The sequence below is a fragment of the Cyprinus carpio genome, chromosome A18, assembly GCF_018340385.1.
Source record: "Cyprinus carpio isolate SPL01 chromosome A18, ASM1834038v1, whole genome shotgun sequence".
Lineage (NCBI taxonomy): Eukaryota > Metazoa > Chordata > Actinopteri > Cypriniformes > Cyprinidae > Cyprinus > Cyprinus carpio.
In genome coordinates, this window is record NC_056589.1 from 11,947,398 (window position 1) to 11,969,747 (window position 22,350).

At 37.9% G+C, this 22,350-nt stretch overlaps 1 protein-coding gene across 1 annotated transcript; it reads right to left on the reverse strand.

Moving 5' to 3' along the window:
* Positions 1-476: 476 nt before the first annotated feature.
* Positions 477-3,783, reverse strand: LOC109077080 (cytochrome b-245 light chain). The gene is made up of 6 exons (XM_042775021.1): positions 3,607-3,783; positions 3,151-3,220; positions 2,873-2,947; positions 2,590-2,673; positions 2,393-2,474; positions 477-1,733 (listed from the first exon to the last, which is right to left on the reverse strand). Exons 1-6 carry the CDS (start codon positions 3,662-3,664, stop codon positions 1,542-1,544), a joined length of 561 nt encoding a protein of 186 aa, XP_042630955.1. The 5' UTR covers positions 3,665-3,783; the 3' UTR covers positions 477-1,541.
* Between the last annotated feature and the right edge of the window lie 18,567 nt (positions 3,784-22,350).

The following is a 22,350-nucleotide window of genomic DNA, read 5'->3' on the forward strand; positions in this document are numbered from 1 at the left end:
CCCTCAGCCTGAGTAGGCTCTATTTTTTTTAAATGAATAGTATTTTATTTACAGCATTGTACTTTTACTTTCATTAAGTATGTTTAATATAAAAAATACTTTTCATACTTAATTACAATAAATATCAAATACTTTAAAACTTTTACTCAAGTAATTTTCTAAACGGTGACTTTAACTTTTACCAAAGTCATTTTCTGGCAAGGTATCTGTACTTTTACTTATATGGCTTTCAGGTACTTTATACACCACCAATAGGCTAACATCTAATCACTCAAGATTCAGTTATCATATACACTTACTTAGCCTGCTGATCTGACCCAGTGTTTACACAGTAGGATTCTACCTAGTTCCCTTTTGATGATATCAAGTTTTTGAACTCAAAGCTGGTTGTCACTAGTGATGGGAGAAACAAAGCTTTTAAAAACTTTTTTGAATCAGTTGCACCAATTGTTTCACAAAATGATTTACTACAAATATGATGTTTCTGTATAATATGTATTATTTTATTGTAGGGCTTGTTCTGATTGTTTCATGGGAGCTTATAATCAGGCCGATAAAAGACAATTAACTACTACTTAACCAAGTAACCAAGCATGGAAGAACTTAATATTTTGTCTGTCAAAATCTGATGAAATGAAATGAACAATTGAATATTCTACTGGGCAGTCATGCTCAGAAAGTTCAAAACATTTAAAGCTATTATGTCATAGATCAGAAATGATTTTCAGAGAATTTTGTCTGATGGTCACAATCAGATCTATTCAGCCTACAGCACTTGTATTTCTTCATTGTACATGATGATGAAATTAACATCAGACATCAAAGAAATAAGACATTGTGAAACGAACACAAAAGACAATGAGTTTCATTTTTCTTTGAGCAAGATGAACTTCCTTGTTCCTTGTTGAGTAATAAAGGATTACGAAAACACAAAGACGTGTTTTACCTTCTTCTATAATATAATGACCATTTGTGCAATGCTTTTGTGAATTTTTAAGTTATGAATATAGATTTCAGGATGACAAGCATTTAGGAAGAAAAATGTCCATGCATTATAAAAATGGATTTGCTAATGAAATAACACAGCATTAGGTTATACATATACACAACAAATAAAAAAAAGAAATGAAACTTTGCAATATTTTAACTCTATGGATGACATAAATGATTAAGTGTAGCACATCCTGAGTTTATTGTAAGTACAAATGAAGGCATAACTATATGCACTCTCTTGAGGTAAATATACACAATGTTAACATTTTAACAGCATCCCAGTAAAATTATATTTTTCTTCTATGATTATATTGATAAAAAAAAATCTTAAATTAAAATTTCTTCTCTGTTACTAACAATAATAAATGGGATGTTTTAAATTTATCAAGCATTTCAAAGCATGGATACTATTAAATAAACATGATCAGTGACAGCTCTCTCTTGATGCAGTTTATTAGTATAAACTCATCATAAATGTTTCATATCATACAGTTACTTACTGCTGAAGCCTCTTTGAACAATAGGTAACTGTTTTCACAGTGGAAGCCTTATTCATTGATGGTCACAGACATGGGATTGTCATACACAGCAGTCTCTAGTTTATCTACTTTCTTCCGACGGAGTTCAGGAGGAGGCCGAGGTGGAGGGTTTTGAGGAGGTTCTTTGATGCTATTCCCAACAGACTTTGGTTGCTCTGTGCGGGGCAGTATGGGCTCCCAATGCTCTCCATGAATAGCTGCCTGTGATGCCAAAAACATGTCTGAAATAAATGCCCACACAACCAAATGCATCCAAAAATAGATGCTTTCCAAAGAGTTTTTCCTCAAAGCGACAGTTCATATGAGTCAAATTAAGTAAAGTGTTCTACTAAAATACTATGGCATGGATCATCATATTACACTCATATCATCTGACAGCGCATCAAGTGGTCAGCACAAAGAACCCGATTCAGAGACATGTTTTTAAATCTTTAGTTAACTCAAAATGATGTTGTCATCTACATCATTCAGACTCATGTCTTTCTAAAATTTTCTTTCTTCTGTGGAACACAAAAGAGAAATGTAAGTATGTGCATATTAACTACTTTTTTATATTTCTGTGTTTTTTTTTTTAATCATTTTTTAAGCTTGAAGTTTTCTGTCCCCTTTCATAACTTAAAAACATTCTGCCAAACAATTCCATTTGTGTTCTACAAAAGTAAATAACAGAATTTTCATTTTGGGTGATCTGTTCCTGTAACAGTTTGAATGTGAAATAGGGGAGTTTATAGGAGGAAGCAATAGAGCATGTAGTAATAAGATCTTTTTTTAGTTACAGTTGTATTCACATTCATTCAGTCATGTTGTTAATCTGAAGTTCAGATGAATCAGCACTGAATTATGATGGATAATGAATTTACCGAAAGGTAGATTAAACTGGCAATTCCTAGACACACACATCCCAGAACTGTGGCTAACATGAACCCTCCAGGAACACACAACCTGCATGGTAACACATGGATTGCAACACAAGTAAGATGCTGTCTTATATAACAGAAGTTCACCACAGAGAGAATGGACATGCATGACAAACCTGACTGAAATATGACAGACTTACGCAGCATGCAAGAATGCTCTGACGTAATAGTTTCTTGTCAGGGGTCCGAAAGCCTTTACACACACTGTGAAGCAGTACTGACCACTGAAGACACACAGAAAAGCTTTCCATGAGAATTTTATGTTTCAAAGCACACAGGCACACAGTTTTCGCTTTACAACTGACACAGTATAAAATGTTTTGTAAAGAATTATTGATGGTTTGTTGAAATCACCAGCCTGTACTTCCTGTAACTAGTTACAGTATCAAATGAGGTCAGATTTACTCTTTATAAAACACTCACGTTCTCTCAACGCTGGTGCCTTTCCTGCGTTTGCTGCGTGGATATTCAAGCAAACACACAAACACACCAGCAGCACTATCACAGTCAAGGATATAAATAAATACACTTAAAATACACTACCAAAAAACAAAACAAAAAAAAACAAACAAAAAAAAAACACTGGTAATTTACAAGTCAAAAGACTAGAAGAACACATGAGGAAATGACAATGAAAAATGAGGGCAAATCAGAGTCTCATTCATTTATTGGAAAGACCCCTGTAGAGACTGTAAGGATACATCCCGAATGCTGCAAACTGCCAGCCTCTGAACTGACCAGCAACTCCGACAATCCCACCAGTAGCATAAACTGCAAGAGGGGAAAAAAAGAGTTAATTTTATTTCCTCATTTCTATTTCTTCATATTATATTTTAATTTGAATAAATAAATAAATATAAAATCATATTTTTAAGTCTTTTACATTCAAAGTAATCCATTAGTTCAGAGTGAAAATCAATTTCTTTATTTTAAAGATAATAAAACAGATTAACATACATTCTAAATAGCACAAAAAACTTGACGACATGATTAACAGCTGCTATTTATACTTTAAAACCCATGTAGTATTCTCTTTAGAATTGTACATATCTATTCAGGACACTGTTCGAGAAACATTAATGTAAGAAAAACTTGGTAAAATGTTTTATAGCGCCTGAAAACAGAACGAGATCTAGAATTTGAGTATGTGTTCTTACTGAGCCCAGCAGCCAGAGATTGCTCGTTTGCCCACATCGCCCACTCAATTTTCCCCATGTTCACTTGAGTGCGTGCTGACGCTAATAAATTAACTTTATTTTCAACTTAATTCTTTAAAAGAAAAGTGGGAAGTGGTCAGCGTGTCATAGACCCAACCCTTTCGTTTCATCACTTCCTTTACGTTTCATCAAATTATACAATAAATTCATGAAAGGAAATAAAAGCCCTAGAGTGTACATGTCAATGAAAAAGGGTGACCACAGGAGGTGGGACTACGGCAAACAGGAACTTTTTCATTTGTCATATGCGTTGAGGTCACGTGAGAAATAAGCTCAGCTCGTGCGTAGATCTCCCATTTGTATCGAAAGCCAAATGGGTCAGAATTCGCGTGCTTTTCACCGCCGTATCAATATTAACACGCCATTTTCATTACGCCGCCAGGCATTAAATAAGCGCCATTATAGGCGATAAGTTAACGGCAGACGCCACCACGCGTTAAAATAACGCCGCACGCCCAGTGTTGCCAAATAATTTTCAGAGAAAGTTGCTAATGGAAGGTTAATTTGTTGCTAAAAATTGTTAAATGACATTGTGATGTCATTTATCAATGACGTCATTACGTAATCACGAAGCAAAATTGTCACAACATCAAATAAATATTTTATATATGTTAATTTAGATTTCTTTGTAAAATATGGATAATATAATATTAAAATATAAATAACTGTATTTTTAAATGCATTGCATTATTGAACAATTACACATTTCTAAATGATTACAATAAAAAAAACTAGTTTATAGATAGTAAACTAGAAATTCTACACAGTTTCAAGAATTATGCTTTAAGCAGTGTTTTAAGTAGTTTATATGCTACACTCTGAGAAAAGTCTGTAAAAACAGGGCAAAATCTGCTATGTTAATATGAAAGATTTTCTGTATTGTTTTATACCTGCATTTTAAATTACACTTTGTGTTTTTTTGGGTTACAATGGATAATGGATAATGTCCTGGAAAATTACTAGTATCTTTTCCATTTTCCTTACAGTGTACAAGCTACGAACAAAGAGTATCATATTAAATTATTATTATTATTATTATTATTATTATTATTATTATTATTATTAAATTCAATAATTGCAAGTAGCAGCTAACTCAGTTCATGTGATTTGTGCTCTTCTAGGCGTCTTTGGTTTCCTCTTTTTGTGTAATTTGGATAGAAAATTATGCCTTTGAGTCACTTATCAAAATGTGCTAAAAAGTTGCCAAATAAATTTGTAAAAAAGTGCTAAATTTGTTGCTAGATGCTTTTGGAAGAAAAAGTTGCTAGGGTAGTCTGAAAAGTTGCTAAATTTAGCAACAAAATTGCTAAGTTGGCAACACTGCACACCCCGACCGATGTTAAGTTAACACCACACGCCACTTAAGATCTATGCTTAAGATGCAGATGTATTTGCTCATCTATGTGGACACACCTCTCATGGCTACGAGGACTCTACGGCAAGTCGGAGCATCCAGTTTGCTAGAGCGCAAAGATGTCAAGGACCGGCCTTACAATTCTCTATACAGGGGAAAAATTCCCTTGAATGAGCTTTTGTCACATAAAGTTATCACACCAGTCACGAATGAGTGCAAATTTGGTAATGATTTTATACAACAGTTAAAATTAATAAGAAATTAATATTATTTTATTATTATATTATATTTTGAGTATGCTATCATTTCAGTTTAAAAAATAGTTGGGGATAGTTTCACAAAAATGTAAATTCTGTTTATTTACATTTACATTTACTCATCCTGATGTTGTTTCAAACCTTACTTCTTTATTGCTTTTGAGGAACATAGGAAGATATTGTCAAGAATGCTGAAAACAAAACTGTTTAATCTGTAAATATATGTTGATTCAGATGCAGCTTCTGAAACAAAAGTATAGCATGTGTAATTCTAAATTAAATATTAAAGCTACACTTCTTTTGCCTTATTCTCATTATTTGCTTTTTTCATTTAACACAATTAGGCTATGTGACTTTAAAATATCTTTTGAGGGTACTTTTGGATGTATTTAATTATAAATCTCTTTGTAATCTATAATAACATTAAATTTATTTAATATTTTCTCTATGACCTTCTTGAATATTATAGATTATAGATATATATATATAGATATAATATTAATATTTGGCCAAATTATAGATACTTTGTTTGTGAATTTGCACATGCTATAACGTAAGCATCATTAATGACCCCTTGTGTTTAATAATAAAAAAAAATAAAAAATACAATTAAAAGATTGATTAGTGAGCACCATGGAAAAAACTGGGTCTGGGTCCAAATGCAGAAAAGACTTCTCTTTAATAGTCAAGTCAAGTCAAGTCATCTTTATTTATATAGCGCTTTAAACAAAAAAGATTGCGTCAAAGCAACTGAACAACATTAATTAGGAAAACAGTGTGTCAATAATACAAAATGACAGTTAAAGGCAGTTCATCATTGAATTCAGTTATGTCATCATGCAGCTCAGTTCAGTTTAAATGGTATCTGTGCAATAATTTGCAATCAAGTCAACGATATCGCTGTAAATGAAGTGTCCCCAACTAACCAAGCCAGAGGCGACAGCGGCAAGGAACCAAAACTCCATCAGTGAGAGAATGGAGAAAAAAAACCTTGGGAGAAACCAGGCTCAGTTGGGGGGCCAGTTCTCCTCTGACCAGATGAAACCAGCAGTCCAATTCCAGGCTGCAGCAAAGTCAGCTTGTGCAGAAAAATCATCTGTTTCCTGTGGTCTTGTCCCGGTGGTCGTCTGAGACAAGGTCTTTACAGGGGATCTGTCTCTGGGGCTCTAGTCCTGGTCTCCGCTGTCTTTCATGGCTGTAGAGGTCCTTTCTAGGTGCTAATCCACCATCTGGGCTGGATACATACTGGATCCGGGTGACTGCAGTGACCATCTGACTTGGATACAGACTGGATCTGGTGGCCACAGTGACCTCGGAATAAGAGAGAAACAGACTAATATGAGCGTAGATGCCATTCTTCTAACGATGTAGCAAGTACATCGGGTGTTATGGGAAGTGTTCCCGGTTCCGGTTTACCTAATTAATGCAGCCTAAAAATCCTTTAACCGATTTTGATATTAGAAGTGTATTAGTATGTTATGTGTAAGCCAGGTTAAAGAGATGGGTCTTTAATCTAGATTTAAACTGCAAGAGTGTGTCTGCCTCCCGAGCAATGTTAGGTAGGTTATTCCAGAGTTTGGGCGCTAAATAGGAAAAGAATCTGCCGCTCGCAGTTGATTTTGATATTCTAGGTATTATCAAATTGCCAGAATTATGAGAACATAGCGGACGTGGAGAAGTATAATGTAACAAGAGCTCATTCAAATACTTAGGTGCTAAACCATTCAGGGCTTTATAAGTAATAAGCAAGATTTTAAAATCTATACGATGTTTGATAGGGAGCCAGTGCAGTGTTGACAGGACCGGGCTAATATGATCATACTTCCTGGTTCTAGTAAGAACTCTAGCTGCTGCATTTTGGACTAACTGGAGTTTGTTTACTAAGCGTGCAGAACAGCCACCCAATAGAGCATTACAATAGTCTAACCTTGAGGTCATAAACGCATGGATTAACATTTCTGCATTTGACATTGAGAGCATAGGCCGTATTTTAGATATATTTTTGAGATGGAAAAATGCAGTTTTACAAATGCTAGAAACGTGGCTTTCTAAGGAAAGGTTGCTATCAAATAGCACACCTAGGTTCCTAACTGATGACGAAGAATTGACAGAGCAGCCATCAAGGCTTGCCGACTCGGAGGGAACATCAGCGGGCTCCGCCGCTTCGTGAAGGCCGGAAGCAGGGGCGGACTGGCCATCTGTGTGATCTGGAGAATCACAGAACGGCCGGTACTCCAGGACGGCCAGCGGGCCGGCCCACCACCCGCCACACACGCACTCAACTGTTTTTTCCCCCCACTAATCTGTTTCACACTCCAGGACTGTAGGTGGCAGCAATGCACCTTTAAGTTGGATGCCAGCTGCACTGTCCGTGGCCGCCTGTCTATGGTGGCCGTCAAGTAAGGAGAAGAAGAAGTGGAAGAGTAGGAAGAAACCAACAGCAAAGACGTTAGATAGAAGAAGCATAGAAACAAACAAACAATATGCATAACGCGGCCGCGGGTAAAAAACGGAAAGAAAAGGGTGGGGCTGAGAAGGCGAGAGAAAAGAATTTAGATACTGAAGCCGCTAAATGTCGCAAACGAACTGAAATATTTAGCAGCACAGCCAGCAGCAGCACCTCGCAGTTAAATATTAGCAGCAGTGAAGAAGTGAGCCAGACAGCTATGCAGCAACATGCCACCAGTGATGATGATGATGAGAGACAGAAAGATGAGCTGGTTCCACAGGCAGATCCAGGGCAAGTAAGTATGGAACATGAGAGGAGAAAGACAGTTACTTGCTAGGGATGATGTTAGGAAGCGATATTCAGATTGCTACATTTTTAATGATTACAGTAGTTAAAACAGCTAAACTTCAACATTTTAGCTGTAAAATGCCACATGCAGTAGCTAATATTAAGAAATATGTTGTGCTTTTACTTTTAAAAATGTTGTTAACGTTACAGTTAATGCTTACAAACTTTGAAGATTTTGAATACAGAAGTTACATTTGTAATGGTGTATTTTCATTTAGATGTGGTATTATTATTTGTGCAGTAAGATTAATTACAGTAAGATTATTAAGTAATAAATTCATTTCAAGACAGCTGTTATAACAGCATATTATACAATCTATTCCATGCTATCTTGGAATAAAACCTGTTTTTTTTTTTTTTTTAAATCCATTTCATCATTTGTTTATTCTGGTTGAGCTTAGACCAAGAGCAGAGAAAGACACCCACTCCAGCTCAACATCTAGTCAACATCAGTGCTATTGCTATAATTTGGATGGTATAGTACCATGAGCCACAATTAAAGTCTTGTTGTGACACTCATGCCAGGCGTTATTGTTGTTGTTGTCGAGTTTCCGTGCACTGATTGCTTTGGGCCGGGCCTAGTCAAAGTCCAGGGCCGTTTTTTAGTCCCAGTCCGTCCCTGGCCGGAAGCGAGCCCCGCCGCCTCGGAGGGAACATCAGCAGGCTCCGCTGCTTTGTGAAGGCCTGAAGCCGGGAGCCTTGTAAGCTGACCACGCTGCTCACACCGACATCAGCGGGGATTCCTGCATGTTGGGTATCAGCTCCGAAATGCTCCGGGAACGGGCGTGAGGTACTGGGTGCAGCCGACGAGGCCTCTGACGCCCCTTGGATTGCCTGAGTGGCGCTTTAACCACAAGTTATCAAGCAAATGCATCAAAGCACATTTTCGCAAATAGCCGTCAGCTTTGCCTCACTGGTGTGTTACATTTGACGGGTGCAGTTAGAGGGAAATGAAAGAAAAACACTGTAGTTAAAATATTTCATATTCACATTTGAAACTTTAGTAGCCTACTTAAGGTATGTTCCTTCTTCGAATGAATAAAACAGAATAAAACAGGCACATACTTTGTTATTTGTTACCTGTCCTTTATTTTGACAGATAACTACTTGGAAAAGTAAAACGTGAGGCACTGAATAATTTCGCTCCCATTATTTAGGCCAAACTAAAACAAGAAATGATTAAATTAAGCCTGGCCATGATTTAGCTAAATCATTGAAACTAAAAAGAATGGACGGATTAATAAAATGTCCTCATGTTTAAACTCAAGTTCTCTCATTATAATCAACAAAGTGCACACAATGTAAAAAAGAGCTTCATTAACTGACAACTTCAGTGATTTTAAAGGGAACCTTCTTTACTTGCTTTCATACAATTTATGTAAAACTCAAAAAAAAAAAAAAAAAAAATGCAGCCGCATTTAAATGCAGGAGTGTATTATATTCCTTAAAATATCAGAGTGCAAGATTTGATGATGCTGAGTGCGACGCACAACATTTATTCTTAAATTTTTTCTTCATTACAAATCTTTTTTGGTTTTATTTTGTATTTTTGCATGTAAAGATAATTAACTTTGTAATGCATATGCAAAATGTGAAACTGCAATCTTATTGGCAGTCTATAGCATTTTATAATTATTTGTACAATAATATCTAACTTAACTTGCTTTGTAGCTTTATTATTTAATATAAAAGAGATTTATTAAAACAACAAAAATCGACGAATTGGGGTGGCATCAGCCGTAGATAATTTTAAAATGTCAAATAGCCTAGCCTTTAATTTACATAACTGCATCTGTCTTGGTTGTAGACTTGTAAAGATTTATTTTTAATGCGGATCCCATACTGTAACCTAAAAGAAATCACAAAGTTTTTGTACCGTCACAAAGTTCTTGTTTGGCAAAACTAATATAATCTGTTCTGTGTCTTAAAACAAGTTAAGTTAGAACAAGTAAAAAAAAAACATCCTTATTGTATTTCTATGGTCAAAGGAAAAAAAAGCCAAAACAAAAAGTAACAAAGAAAACACAGTGTAACGTTCATAAAACTGTACACAATGGAATGCGCACATGTGAGTGGGGCTAGTGCCATCTATTGGTCGCTGATTTCCTTTGGCTCAGCTGCGTGTGGATCGTGAGCTGTGTGTGTGTGGATTGTGCAAGGCTAAAAGGGCGGAACAAAAGTCTCAAAATTCAAATGAATCAAATAGAATCTACTCCGAAGAGACGTGAATGAATGCACGTGCATCGCCTGATCCACAAAAGCACATTTTAATCGCTACATGCACAAATCATGATACTTTAATACAAACTATAACATTTATATTCACAAATAGGTCTCTATTTGAACAAAATGCTGCACATTAATGTAATTCTTAACTCTGCAGACACCGGTTGAAAAGCATTTGTTTCAGTGTAGTGACGCACATTTGCAAATTTTTCAAATCGTGTACACTTGAATTGCACTGGGCCTTGTTCATTGGTAGAGATGTGTGGGGGGTATGTGAAATGCTGTAAACTGCGAAAATGAAGTCTCAAAATCCAACTGAACCAAACAAGATTGACTCGAACTAGATTTCATTTAATGCACACGTGTCACCTGATCCACATATGCATGGATTCCTTTCTGCATGAGCAATTTATGATATATTAATGCAGCACAGAACATTTTTATTTGCAAACATGTCTGTATTTGTAAAAATCGCTGCACAATCATTTAATCCTGAATTCCACAGACTCAAACTGAATGGTATTTGTTTGTGGTTAGAAAGATACATGGATAATTGTGCGTGCAGCTATTAATCATTTTGAGTCTAATATCATCCCATATACAATGGTCTGTCTTAAACTTGCATCGATTGCTTACCTCCACTGTAACTGATTTCCCCACACAAATGTTAAAGCTTTGTTGTTAAATTAAGTTTGATCACTGTTAAAAATATAATGTCCACTAATATGTTTATTTACTAAAAAAGGCAATTAGGCAATTTTATTTCTAAGATAATATCTAATTTTTCATAAAACTGCAATTTAAATATATTATTCCTACATGCTTTACAAAAAAAGACAAAAAAGGATAAAATAAAAAGGCTGAATAAGCTGACGTACCCTATAGATGTTGGTATCCTAGTCTATGAATGGTACACCCCATTAAGCTCACAGAAATGGTTTGATCCAAGTTTTCAGCAGCCAATGACCCTGACTCGTTCAAATGGATTTATACTCGATGTATCCGCAAGTTCGCTTGGGTATGTGCGGTAAATATGACATCATCGCGGTGTTGCTGGAAGTTTGCTTTGAGTGCGCGCAAACTCATTTCGTGTGGCGCAGTGGCGCCCCCAGAAAATTTTTATACGGGTGGCCAGATGAGGCCACAGAAAATCTTGGGGTGGCACATCAAAATAAGAAAACAAAATAAGGGTTTGCAATATTGAAAAAAAATTATATCTCTGTGATTTCTGGGATTTTATCAATAATGATAATTAGACAATATTTTGCCGAGTGTGTTATTGTGCTGATATCTTATTTCTAATTGTGCTGACAGCTGACTACTGAATTTGTTATTTTTACCTTTACGCCATTTTTTCTAAAAGTGTGCACCATCTTTTAGGTCAAATACTTGCATTTGGACTGTTACCAAGCAAATGCAATCAGTATCAACAAAATTGATCTTTGCAATGCAGAGAAAACAGATGCTGTATCTGAAGTGCCATTTAGATGTTTTTACACACTGTTTAATGCAGCTCTTGTGCTGTTGTGCTGTTGTTGTTAACAGGCATGGTTTATTTGCTCTTCCTTTTTGCAAATATCCTGGGACAGGTGAGAGAGTGAGTGGAAGCTGGTGTAGGTGCTCAGGGAGGACATCAAACTCGAAAGAGAAGAGCACAGGAGAGAATGCTTAACAAATTACATTATTTATTAGCCATTCTCTATTAGGCAAGAGAAAGCAGTGGAAAAAATGGGTACATTAAAGTTTTTCAGAATCTTTTTTTTAAATGTCACATTGTCAATGTAACAACCTAATTTCTGTAGTTTATTTTTGTGATGTAAGTTAAAAATGATATGAATAAGTTGTATACATTATTAATTTTTGTAGTGCAATTTATTTGTAAATGAGCCGGAGTACTTTCTGTAAATTTAGCATTTTTGTTTTGCATATTCACATGTGTAAATAAAAGAGAAGTAATTATGTACATTGTTCAAAAATTTTAACGCATCTTATAATTTTTTCACAAAACTCGGAGGACAATGTGGTGGACAGTGGAACGAGGCACATGTCAAACACTCTGGAGACCACTCTGTATGACGTACCACTGGCAGACAGAAGAGAAACACCAGGGTCTGGATTGTCACTGGAACCCATCACTGTTGCTGTTCACTTCTCAGAAGATCCAGCAGCACTATCAGGGCCTCCCTGCTCAGCCGAAAACCATTAAAAACCAGTACAGCGCTGGCACATTCAGCTTTATCCTACAATACAGGGGTCTGGTCTGATTTAGGGATAGAAGGAAAAGAGAAACTGTTTAGAGTTATGACCATGTTATTAGTAGAAGTAATATTGAGGTACTTTAGTAAACAACTTTTAGTAACTACTAATACCAAATTGGGGAAAAACTACTAGTCATTTATAATCTTAGCTAAAGGGATAGTTAACCCAAAAATTTTAATTCCAAACCTGGAAAAACTTAAGGGTGAGTAAATGATTACAGAATTTTCATTTTTGGCTGAACTATCCTTTAAGTAATAGTATTATCCTGCATACTCTAATATACTGAAGGTTTTGAGGGTAAAAGTAAAGGTATACAGTATTGTTCCTAAAAAATAATTAGTCAGGATGGTTTTGCATTAATATTACTGCTGCACTACTGTGTATGTTGCATTTTACTTTTGATTATGTTCAAGGTTATTAAATTTAAAGTTGCCTATTAAATATACTGTTGGGTAGTTTAATCTAAAACAATGCATCATGTTGTAAAAGACCATATTTTCCTAGTGCTGCTGTCCTGTAAAAAAAGAAAACGTAGAACTTCATATTTGTAAGAGTATACTTAATGAATGGACTTCCTTACAGTACACCTCTTATTATTATGAAAATGACAGTATCAACATTTTCATTTGTCAGAATATTAAAACATTTTTGCTAAGTATCGTGGGCTGCTTCTGAAGACTGGTCAAACAGAGCACTGTTCAGCTGTGACAGCTGCCTGTCAGGATCCCAGTCTATGTTCCCCTGTCTTTGGTTTTGTGGACTCTTATTTGAAATGTTCTTGTCCGCCATTGTTTCTGTGTTACCTTGTTCCTTTGCCCATCTTGTTAGTTTCTATAGTAATTGATTAGCTCCTCCCTCCTCGTTACCTCATTATCCTGTCTATATATAACTCAGTCTCACACCACCATTCACTGCCGAGTATTATTTAGCCCATGTTGTCTGGTTTCTGGCTGTGTCTTGCTTTTGTGGTTTGTTTTGGATTGTTTACCTGGTTTTGATTCTTGCTTTCGTATTTTTGGATTTACTCTTTGGTTAGCCTGTCTGGATATTGTTCACTCAGAGGACCCATGCTTGCCCTAGGATTATTCTTGTGTCTTGCCCTCTATATACCGGTTTGCCATTGTTTGACCCATACCTGTTATGACCATGTCTCTGACCAATAAATGCTTGCACATGGATCCACACGTCTCGTTGACTCAAACGTTACAGAATACTTGGCCACAAGAGGATCCAGCGGCTTTTCTGAGGAACATTGGCCAGGTATGGACACGGCAAGAATTTTGTTAGCCCTTAGGCAGGGTTCATGAACACTGGATAACTATATTTGAGAATATTTAGCAATCGCACACTATTTAGATTTACCGGATTGTCTTTTGAAAGTTTTTTTTTTTTTTTTTTTTTTTTTTTTTTTTTTTTTTTTTGTGATGGCATTAACCAACCTCTTAGGTCTAAGCTTAGATGCGAGGGTCCACGCTCATCACTTGCTCAGTTTATGGATTATGCTTTGACTGTTGGCTCTTCATTCACTGTGGGTTTCACGGAGGAAGAATGCGACACCACTCTTACTCATGTAATGGCAGCCACACTAGAGCACAAGCAAAAAATGGCGGTAACAGCTGAGCCTGATTGCAAAATGGCAGCCATAGCTGATCTTCAGGAGTCAGGTCAAGTCACAGCTGTTCTTCATAAATCAAGTCAAATCACAGTTGCTCTTCCTGAGTCTCGTCACTTTTCAGTTGGTCATCCAGAGTCTCGTCACATCTCAGCTGATCATCTAGAGTATCGTCATGTGACAGCTGATCACTGTGTCTCATCTGTTCATCCTGAATCCTATCACTCCTTGTCTGTTGCACCCAGAGCCTTGAGGTCAGCTCTTCAGTCTGCCAGACTGGCATCCAGCGTGGAGGATTCAATGCTGGTGTCAGCACATACAGCTGGTATCCCTAAACAAGCGCGCTCAACCCCTCCTGTTCAGGAACTAATTCTAATGCCTGCAGCACTTCCCATGCGGGGGATTGCTTTATGGTGTGTTTGGGCTGCATACACCAGCGCTTCCCAAACCTGTCCTGGAGGCCCCCCTGCCCTGCACCTTTTGTATGTCTCTCTTATCTAACACACCTGATTCCACTCATCAGCTCGTTAGTAGAGACTGTGCAAACTAAACTGGGTGTGTCTGATTAGGGAGACATACAAAATGTGCAGGCCAGGGGGTCCTCCAGGAGAGGTTTGGGAAGCACTGGCATACACCACCACTGAAACTGTCAGGATCCCAGTCTATGTTCCCCTGTCTTTGGTTTTGTGGACTCTTATTTTGAAATGTTCTTGTTCCCCACTGTTTTTGTGTTTCCTTGTTCCTTTGCCCATCTTGTTAGTTTCTATAGTAATTGATTAGCTCCTCCCTCCTCGTTACCTTATCCTGTCAGTATATAACTCAGTCTCACACCACCATTCACTGCCAAGAATTGTTTAGCCCATGTTGTCTCGTTTCCTGCCTTGACTTGCCTTCGTTTTTTGGATTTTTGAATTTTTGATTCTTTTCTTTTTTGATTTAACCTTTTGGTTACCCTGTCTGGATATTGTTCGCTCCGAGGACCCATGCTTGCCCTAGGATTATTCTTGTGTCTTGCCCTCTATATACCGGTTTGCCATTATTTGACCCATGCCTGTTATGACCACATCTCTGACCAATAAAAGCTTGCACATGGATCCTCACGTCTCTTCATCTCAAACGTTACACTGTCACTGAACACTGACCTGTACAATGCTCAATTTTATTATTTTTATTCAGTTTTATTTTTATGCTTAACTGCCTAAAAAAATTGTCTACATATGTTCACCATTGTCAAGACAAACTATTTAAAATTGCAGCTTTGTAAGATAGCAGTCAGCTTTTGAACTGCTATGTGTGTGCATTTTGTAGTTTTCCATGTGTATCACTACATTATTTGCGCAAGCTCCAAGCCAATACCTGCATTTAAAGTTGTAATCTGACAAAGGACACAGCAAACCACTTACCTGGCTTTGGTCTTGGCTAAGCCTGAAGAACATTACAGTCTCCTCCATTATGACTTGAAACATTAAAACAAAAATTAGCAATTCTGGCTCTACCTGTCCTAGCAGGATAGTCCTCCCGTCAGCTCTCTTCTCACACTGTTGCTATGCAAAGTGGTAATCGGGAACACGTGGTGGCAGAATTAGGAAATCCTGCAAAGGCGGAGCATCTCACGCACTTCAGAGGGCCCTTCGTGCACTTTGGAGGCTTGGCCTTCGAAGTGGGCACACTCAACTTTGGGACACAGCTGAAGGCTTCAAAAGGAACTGAGGAATGCGAAAGTGAAGCATGTCATGGAGCAGCCAATAGTTCACAACAACCAATAGTTCCAGTATTGAAGCCCATTAATTTCAGTGCTTCTCAAGTACACTCGCCAGAAGGTTGAGGAAATTACAGTTTTTGGCATTTTATCACATTAGTTCAATTGTGAAAAAGTGCACTTAAGTATACTTTTATAAAGTGTACTTATTGGGGAAATAATATACATAAGTGCAAATTAAATGTTATTTTTGTAGCTCAGTACATTGTATTTGTATTTTTTTTTTAAACCACTTAAGTGGGACTTTTTTTTAGTACAGTACATCTTTTGTCTGCTCCGGGTGTGTGTTTACTGCTGTGTGTGTGCACTTTGGATGGGTTAAATGCAGAGCACGAATTCTGAGTATGGGTCACCATACTTGGCTGTATGCCACTTTTACTCACATTCACTTAATCACTCATCTTTATATGTACAATTTTATGTTCATAAGTGCTTCTAGTGTCTTTAAAATATGGTTAAAGTGTACTACTAATGTACTGACAAGCAATTAATGTTAACTAAAATATACTTTAATGTCAGTTAACAAAACACTTAAGTGTAAATTAAATGTATTATTTTCGACCACCTAAATGCATATTATTTGTACTTGATTTCAAATATATTACAGTTGAAAATTACATTAATTGCAATTAGTTTAACTTTTGAGTGATATTTTTGAACCACTTAAGTGGGACTTTAGTGTATTTTATATGTACTTTGAAATATGGTAAATATGTACTTCTGAATAAGCAATTAATGTGAACTAAAATACACTTCAATGTCATATATCTCTGGCAATGAAGTTGACGTTTAGTATATTTAAATATTTTAATTAAAAAAATCTATTAATTACCTAGTTACAATCACCACAAACAATATGGAAAACCCTCTACATTTATTGACAAAATCTCTAAAACAAATACACAAAAACACTTTTTGCTGATGCACAAGAAAAACCCAACTCTAGACACAGTTACAACACTCTAACTCACTTATTACAGTATTGATAACAATGCAAAATCCCTTACATTCAAAAGTACCTAATCTCACCATCATAGAAAACATCATTCTGTATGATGTATAAGCCTGTTTCCTCATTGGGGACCTAAAAATGTCCACAAGGTCATAAATTTACCTGTATTACTATCCTTGTGGAGTCCTTGTTTGGTCCCTGTAACGTATAGGATTACTGACACACAAAAACACACACACATAATACCAAAAACATTCAAGAAAATTATCATTCAATGTACAACAAATGAGACCTTATTGTAAAACATTACCAAACTGTGTTACTTGTACCCCCAGTTTCACAGACAAGGTTTAAGCCTAGCCCCGGATTAAAATGTAATTCTTAGCTGTTTCAACTGAAAGAAAATTGCACTGACTGATCTTTAAAAATATCAGTGCCTTTGTTTTGTCTCAAGTTAGACACCAGTAATGTTAATGAAAATTACTTAAATGTCCTTATTGAACTATGATCCTGTCTTAGTCTAAGCCTTGTCTGTGAAACCAGGCCATTAGTTTTCAAACCTTTACTAGCACCAACATTAAACAGGACCAAATGTTTTCTTCTAAAATCTTACTCTAGCATTTGTGAATGCAAATTTGACTAAATAAATTCATTAATTAATAATAATAATAATAATAATAAACAGTATTTCAAATGAACTTGCTAGAAAGTGTTGTCTGTCAATGTCCCAGAAGTTCACCATCGGCACTAAACCTCAAATGTCATGAAGCTGCACACTATCTCTCCACAGTCTGTGTGAACAGAAATGTTCCAAAGAGGCAGGAAAGTCAGAAAAAATACCAAGAAAACAAGAACAACAATTGTTATAAAACATATCCAGTCATTATAAATAGTTCAGTTGCAGTCCAAAGACTATATTACACCTTGCAGTATCTGCAAAATGTTAATCACTTAAGCAGTAAGAGGGTAAAGAGGTGGAATCATTAAAAAAATTTCTGCTCTGATGAAGCAGTTTATTCTGCAAGGTGTATGTAAAAGAAAGTGATGTTCATTAAGAAATGAATGTTTTTAAAATGTTTATGTATACAGTCAAGAGTTTATTAAAACTTTTTCTAATGTTTGCTAAAGTATAAATCTTTCAGACATTCTCTTGTTGACTCCTTTATTTGATTGCACAATAAACGAGAACATGTAGAATAACATGCATGTAGAAATATGTTAGACTATTTAGACAAAGCAACATTAAAGGGATAGTTCCCCCAAAAATCTCAATTCTGTCATCATTTTACTCACCCTCCACTTGTTCTAAACCTGTCTGAGATTTTTTGTTCTGTCCCCATTAACTTTTAAATATTATTATTAATATTATTATTTTTATTTATTTATTTTCCTTTTTCAAAATATCTTATTTTGTGTTTAACAGAAGTAAGATACATGTTTCGAAAAGTTGGGAGGGTGAGTAAATGATAACTGAATTTTCAGGTGAACTGTCCCTTTAAATATATTCAGGGTGATCACAGTCAGAGGTTTGTTCTGTTTTGGAAAACTTTGACGGTCAATACATCATGTCTACCAATGTACAAAGTCAAAACTGTTTTCATGTATAACTACATGAGCAATTACAGTTTGCATAAGCAATTACATTTATTTTGTGATAAAGCCACTGAGGAAAGTGGAAGATAGTGGATCATTTTAAAACTGCTAGACATTTGCAAATTTCACTGTTTAAATCTAGATTAAAGACCCATCTCTTTAACCTGGCTTACACATGGCACACTAATACGCTTCTAATATCCAAATCCGTTAAAGGATTTTTAGGCTGCATTAATTAGGTAAACCGAAACCGGGAACACTTCCCATAACACCCAATGTACTTGCTATATCATTAGAAGAATGGCATCTACGCTAATATTAGTCTGTTTCTCAATTATTCCAAGGTCACCATAGCCACCAGATCCAGTCTGTATCCAAGTCAGAGGGTCACTGCAGACACCTGGATCCAGTACGTATCCAGCCCAGATGGTGGATCAGCACCTAGAAAGGACCTCTACAGCCCTGAAAGACAGCGGAGACCAGGACAACTAGAGCCCCAGAGACAGATCCCCTGTAAAGACTTGTCTCAGATGACCACTGGGACAAGACCACAGGAAACAGATGATTCTTCTGCACAATCTGACTTTGCTGCAGCCTGGAATTGAACTGCTGGTTTTGTCTGGTCAGAGGAGAACTGGCCCCCCCAACTGAGCCTGGTTTCTCCCAAGGTTTTTTCTCCACTCTGTCACCGATGGAGTTTTGGTTCCTTGCCGCTGTCGCCTCTGGCTTGCTTAGTTGGAGACACTTCATTTACAGAGATATCGTTGACTTGATTGCAAATTATTGCACAGATACGATTTAAACTGAACTGAGCTGCATGATGACATCACTGAATTCAATGATGAACTGCCTTTAACTGTCATTTTGCATTATTGGCACACTGTTTTCCTAATTAATGTTGTTCAGTTGCTTTGACGCAATCTTTTTTGTTTAAAGCGCTATATAAATAAAGGTGACTTGACTTGACTTGATTGTGATTGTCCAACCAATTTAAGGCTGTTATTCTTTTATTTGGGATCGGATTGCATCCCTGAGTTAAAGATATAGCTCTAATGCATCGAGTGTCACGGAGACGAACCTCGTGATTCCCTCTGCCGGCCAGCAGAGGGAACCCTCACCTGAATACTGACACACACGCATCCATCCATTCATTTACACTGACTACACTACATTTCCCACAAACCCCGTCCTTGGACTCTGGTCACCGTCACAGGTGCAATTCATCCGGACTTGTGTATATAAGCTGGACTATCGCAAGAGATCAACGCGAAGTCTTGATTTGCTGTGTCTGTCATTTCTGAGCGTTACTACCCGTGTTTGTTTTTCCTGTTGCCGATCCTGTTTGATATCCTTTACGTACCTTTGCTGCCTGCCTACCGACCCTTGCTTGTTTACTGGATTTTGATTCTCTGTTCTCCCTACGTTGCTGATATTGCTGGTACTGACCATTGACTGTACGACTACGAGTTGCTGCAATAAAGCCTGCAGATGGATCCCATGTCGAGTTCTGGTTCATTACAGAAGACTTCGCCAACACGAGATCCAGCGGCTTATGAAGGTCTTCATACCACCATGGCGGCCCAAGCCAGTCAGATCACTGCTAACCAGTTTCAGCTGAATCGACTGACGTCTATCACCGAGGAACTCGTCAAAGCCATTCAGAGTCTTCATACAGCTCCCGCGGCCGCACCAACGCCGGGAGCGTCCGCCATTACCCACGCTGCAGATACGCCGTCCCATGTTAATCCCCGCCTCGCTTTCCCGGAGAAATTCAATGGTGACACCAGCAGATGTAAGGGGTTTCTACTACAATGCTCATTGTTTGTTGAACAGCAGCCCACGCTGTATACTACTGAGACTGGGAGGATCGCCTTTGTTTGTTCTCTGTTGACCGAGAAAGCACTGGAATGGATTACTGCTGTATGGGGCTCCGATGGTTCTGCCTTCTCCTCCTTTCATGACTTCCTACAACAGTTCAGAGCAGTATTCGATCATCCTAAGGAGGGAAAAGGAGCTGGAGATCACTTATTGGAACTCTCTCAAGGCAGAATGACGGTGGCTGATTACGCTCTACGATTTCGCACACCTGGCGGCACAAACCAACTGGGTGAACGACACGTTAAAGGTACTCTTTCGCAAGGGTCTGAACTATGATCTTCAAGTGGAGCTAGCATGCAGAGACGAGGGCAGAGCTTAATAGCTTCATTGAACTTGCCATTACCATTGATAATCTGCAACGTACCCGACGCCCCAATTATCGTCGCACTGACCGCCCAGTTTCCATGCCGTCTGATGAATATACTGAACCCATGCAGATTAATACTTACCATCTGTCTGTTGAGGAGAGAGATCGACGCATCTCTAATAGACTGTGCATGTACTGTGGCTTACCTGGCCATCAACGTAACAACTGCCCTACTCGTGCATCTACCTCCTCACAATGCTCGGTGAGTACTCCTCTCACTTCCATATGTGATACCCATTGTGTAAGCATTCCAGTCGAATTGTGGATAAACGACAAACAAATCATTACCTCTGCTTTACTCGATTCTGGGGCGGCTGCCAATTTCATTTCGGAGGAGTTTGCTAAGAGGTATGACATTCGACTGATTTCATGCTCTACCTCTCTCTCAGTGGAGACAATAGATGGTCGACCACTGGGTTCTGGATCCATCACTCACCTCACTCGCAAACTATTGATGGCGGCTGGATTTACTCACAAGGAGAGGATTCAATTCTACATTCTCCCCACATCTCACACTCCCGTGATTCTTGGATTACCCTGGTTACGTCTGCGTAATCCACAGATTTCCTGGAGAGAGGGCCAAATCGTAAAATGGAGCAATCACTGTCAACAGAACTGTCTTTCTCTGGTCAAACCCATTCCTGTCTGTTCCGTGTCACTCTCTCCAGCACGAGAGTCCATTCTTGACCTTCCAGAGGAATATGCTGATCTTATAGAGGCTTTCAGTAAGGAGCAAGCCAACACCCTACCTCCTCACCGTAAAAATATGACTGTGCAATCGATCTTCTGCCAGGGCATTCTCCCCCAAAGGGTCGCATCTTCCCATTGTCTCAACTTGAGTCCGAAGCCATGAAGGATTACATCAATGAGGAACTCCAGAAGGGTTTCATTAGACCGTCCACATCCCCTGCTTCATCCGGGTTCTTTTTCGTGAAAAAAAAGGATGGTGGTCTTCGCCCATGCATTGATTATCGTGGACTTAACGAGATGACTGTAAAATTCAGATACCCACTTCCGTTGGTTCCTACAGCCCTGGAACAGCTTCGCACTGCTCAGTACTACACCAAGCTGGATCTGAGGTGCGCATACAATCTCATTCATATTAGAGAGGGAGATGAATGGAAGACAGCCTTCTCCACAACCACTGGACACTACGAATATCTTGTGATGCCGTTCGGACTGGTCAATAGTCCATCTGTGTTTCAGTCATTTATTAACAAGGTCTTCAGAGACATGCTGAACATATCTGTGATCGTGTATATTGATGACATCCTGATCTACTCCAACACACTTCCAGAACATGTACAACACTCCGATCAGTTCTTCAACACCTCATCAAGTACAGTTGTACGCCAAAGCTGAGAAATGTGAATTCCACACGACTTCCACCACATTCTTAGGGTACATAATCAGTCCCAGAGGGGTGGCCATGGACGAAAGGAAGGGTCAACGCCGTTCTTAACTGGCCTGAAACCCACAACCCTCAAGGAATTACAGCGATTTCTAGGATTCGCTAACTTTTACAGAAGATTCATCAGAAACTTCAGTACGGTTGTCCCCCCACTTATTTCAGTGGTCAAGAGAGGAACTCACCGACTACAATGGTCCGAACCCACTCACAAGGCATTTC

Excerpts from the sequence above, each read along its gene's own strand:
- LOC109077080 (XM_042775021.1), bottom strand. The coding sequence starts at position 3,664 with ATGGGGAAAATTGAGTGGGCGATGTGGGCAAACGAGCAATCTCTGGCT. Across the intron at positions 2,475-2,589 it reads AGAGCATTCTTGCATGCTGC|GTTGTGTGTTCCTGGAGGGT; the intron begins GTAAGTCTGTCA and ends GTTACCATGCAG. Across the intron at positions 1,734-2,392 it reads CCAGTTTAATCTACCTTTCG|GCAGCTATTCATGGAGAGCA; the intron begins GTAAATTCATTA and ends TTGGCATCACAG.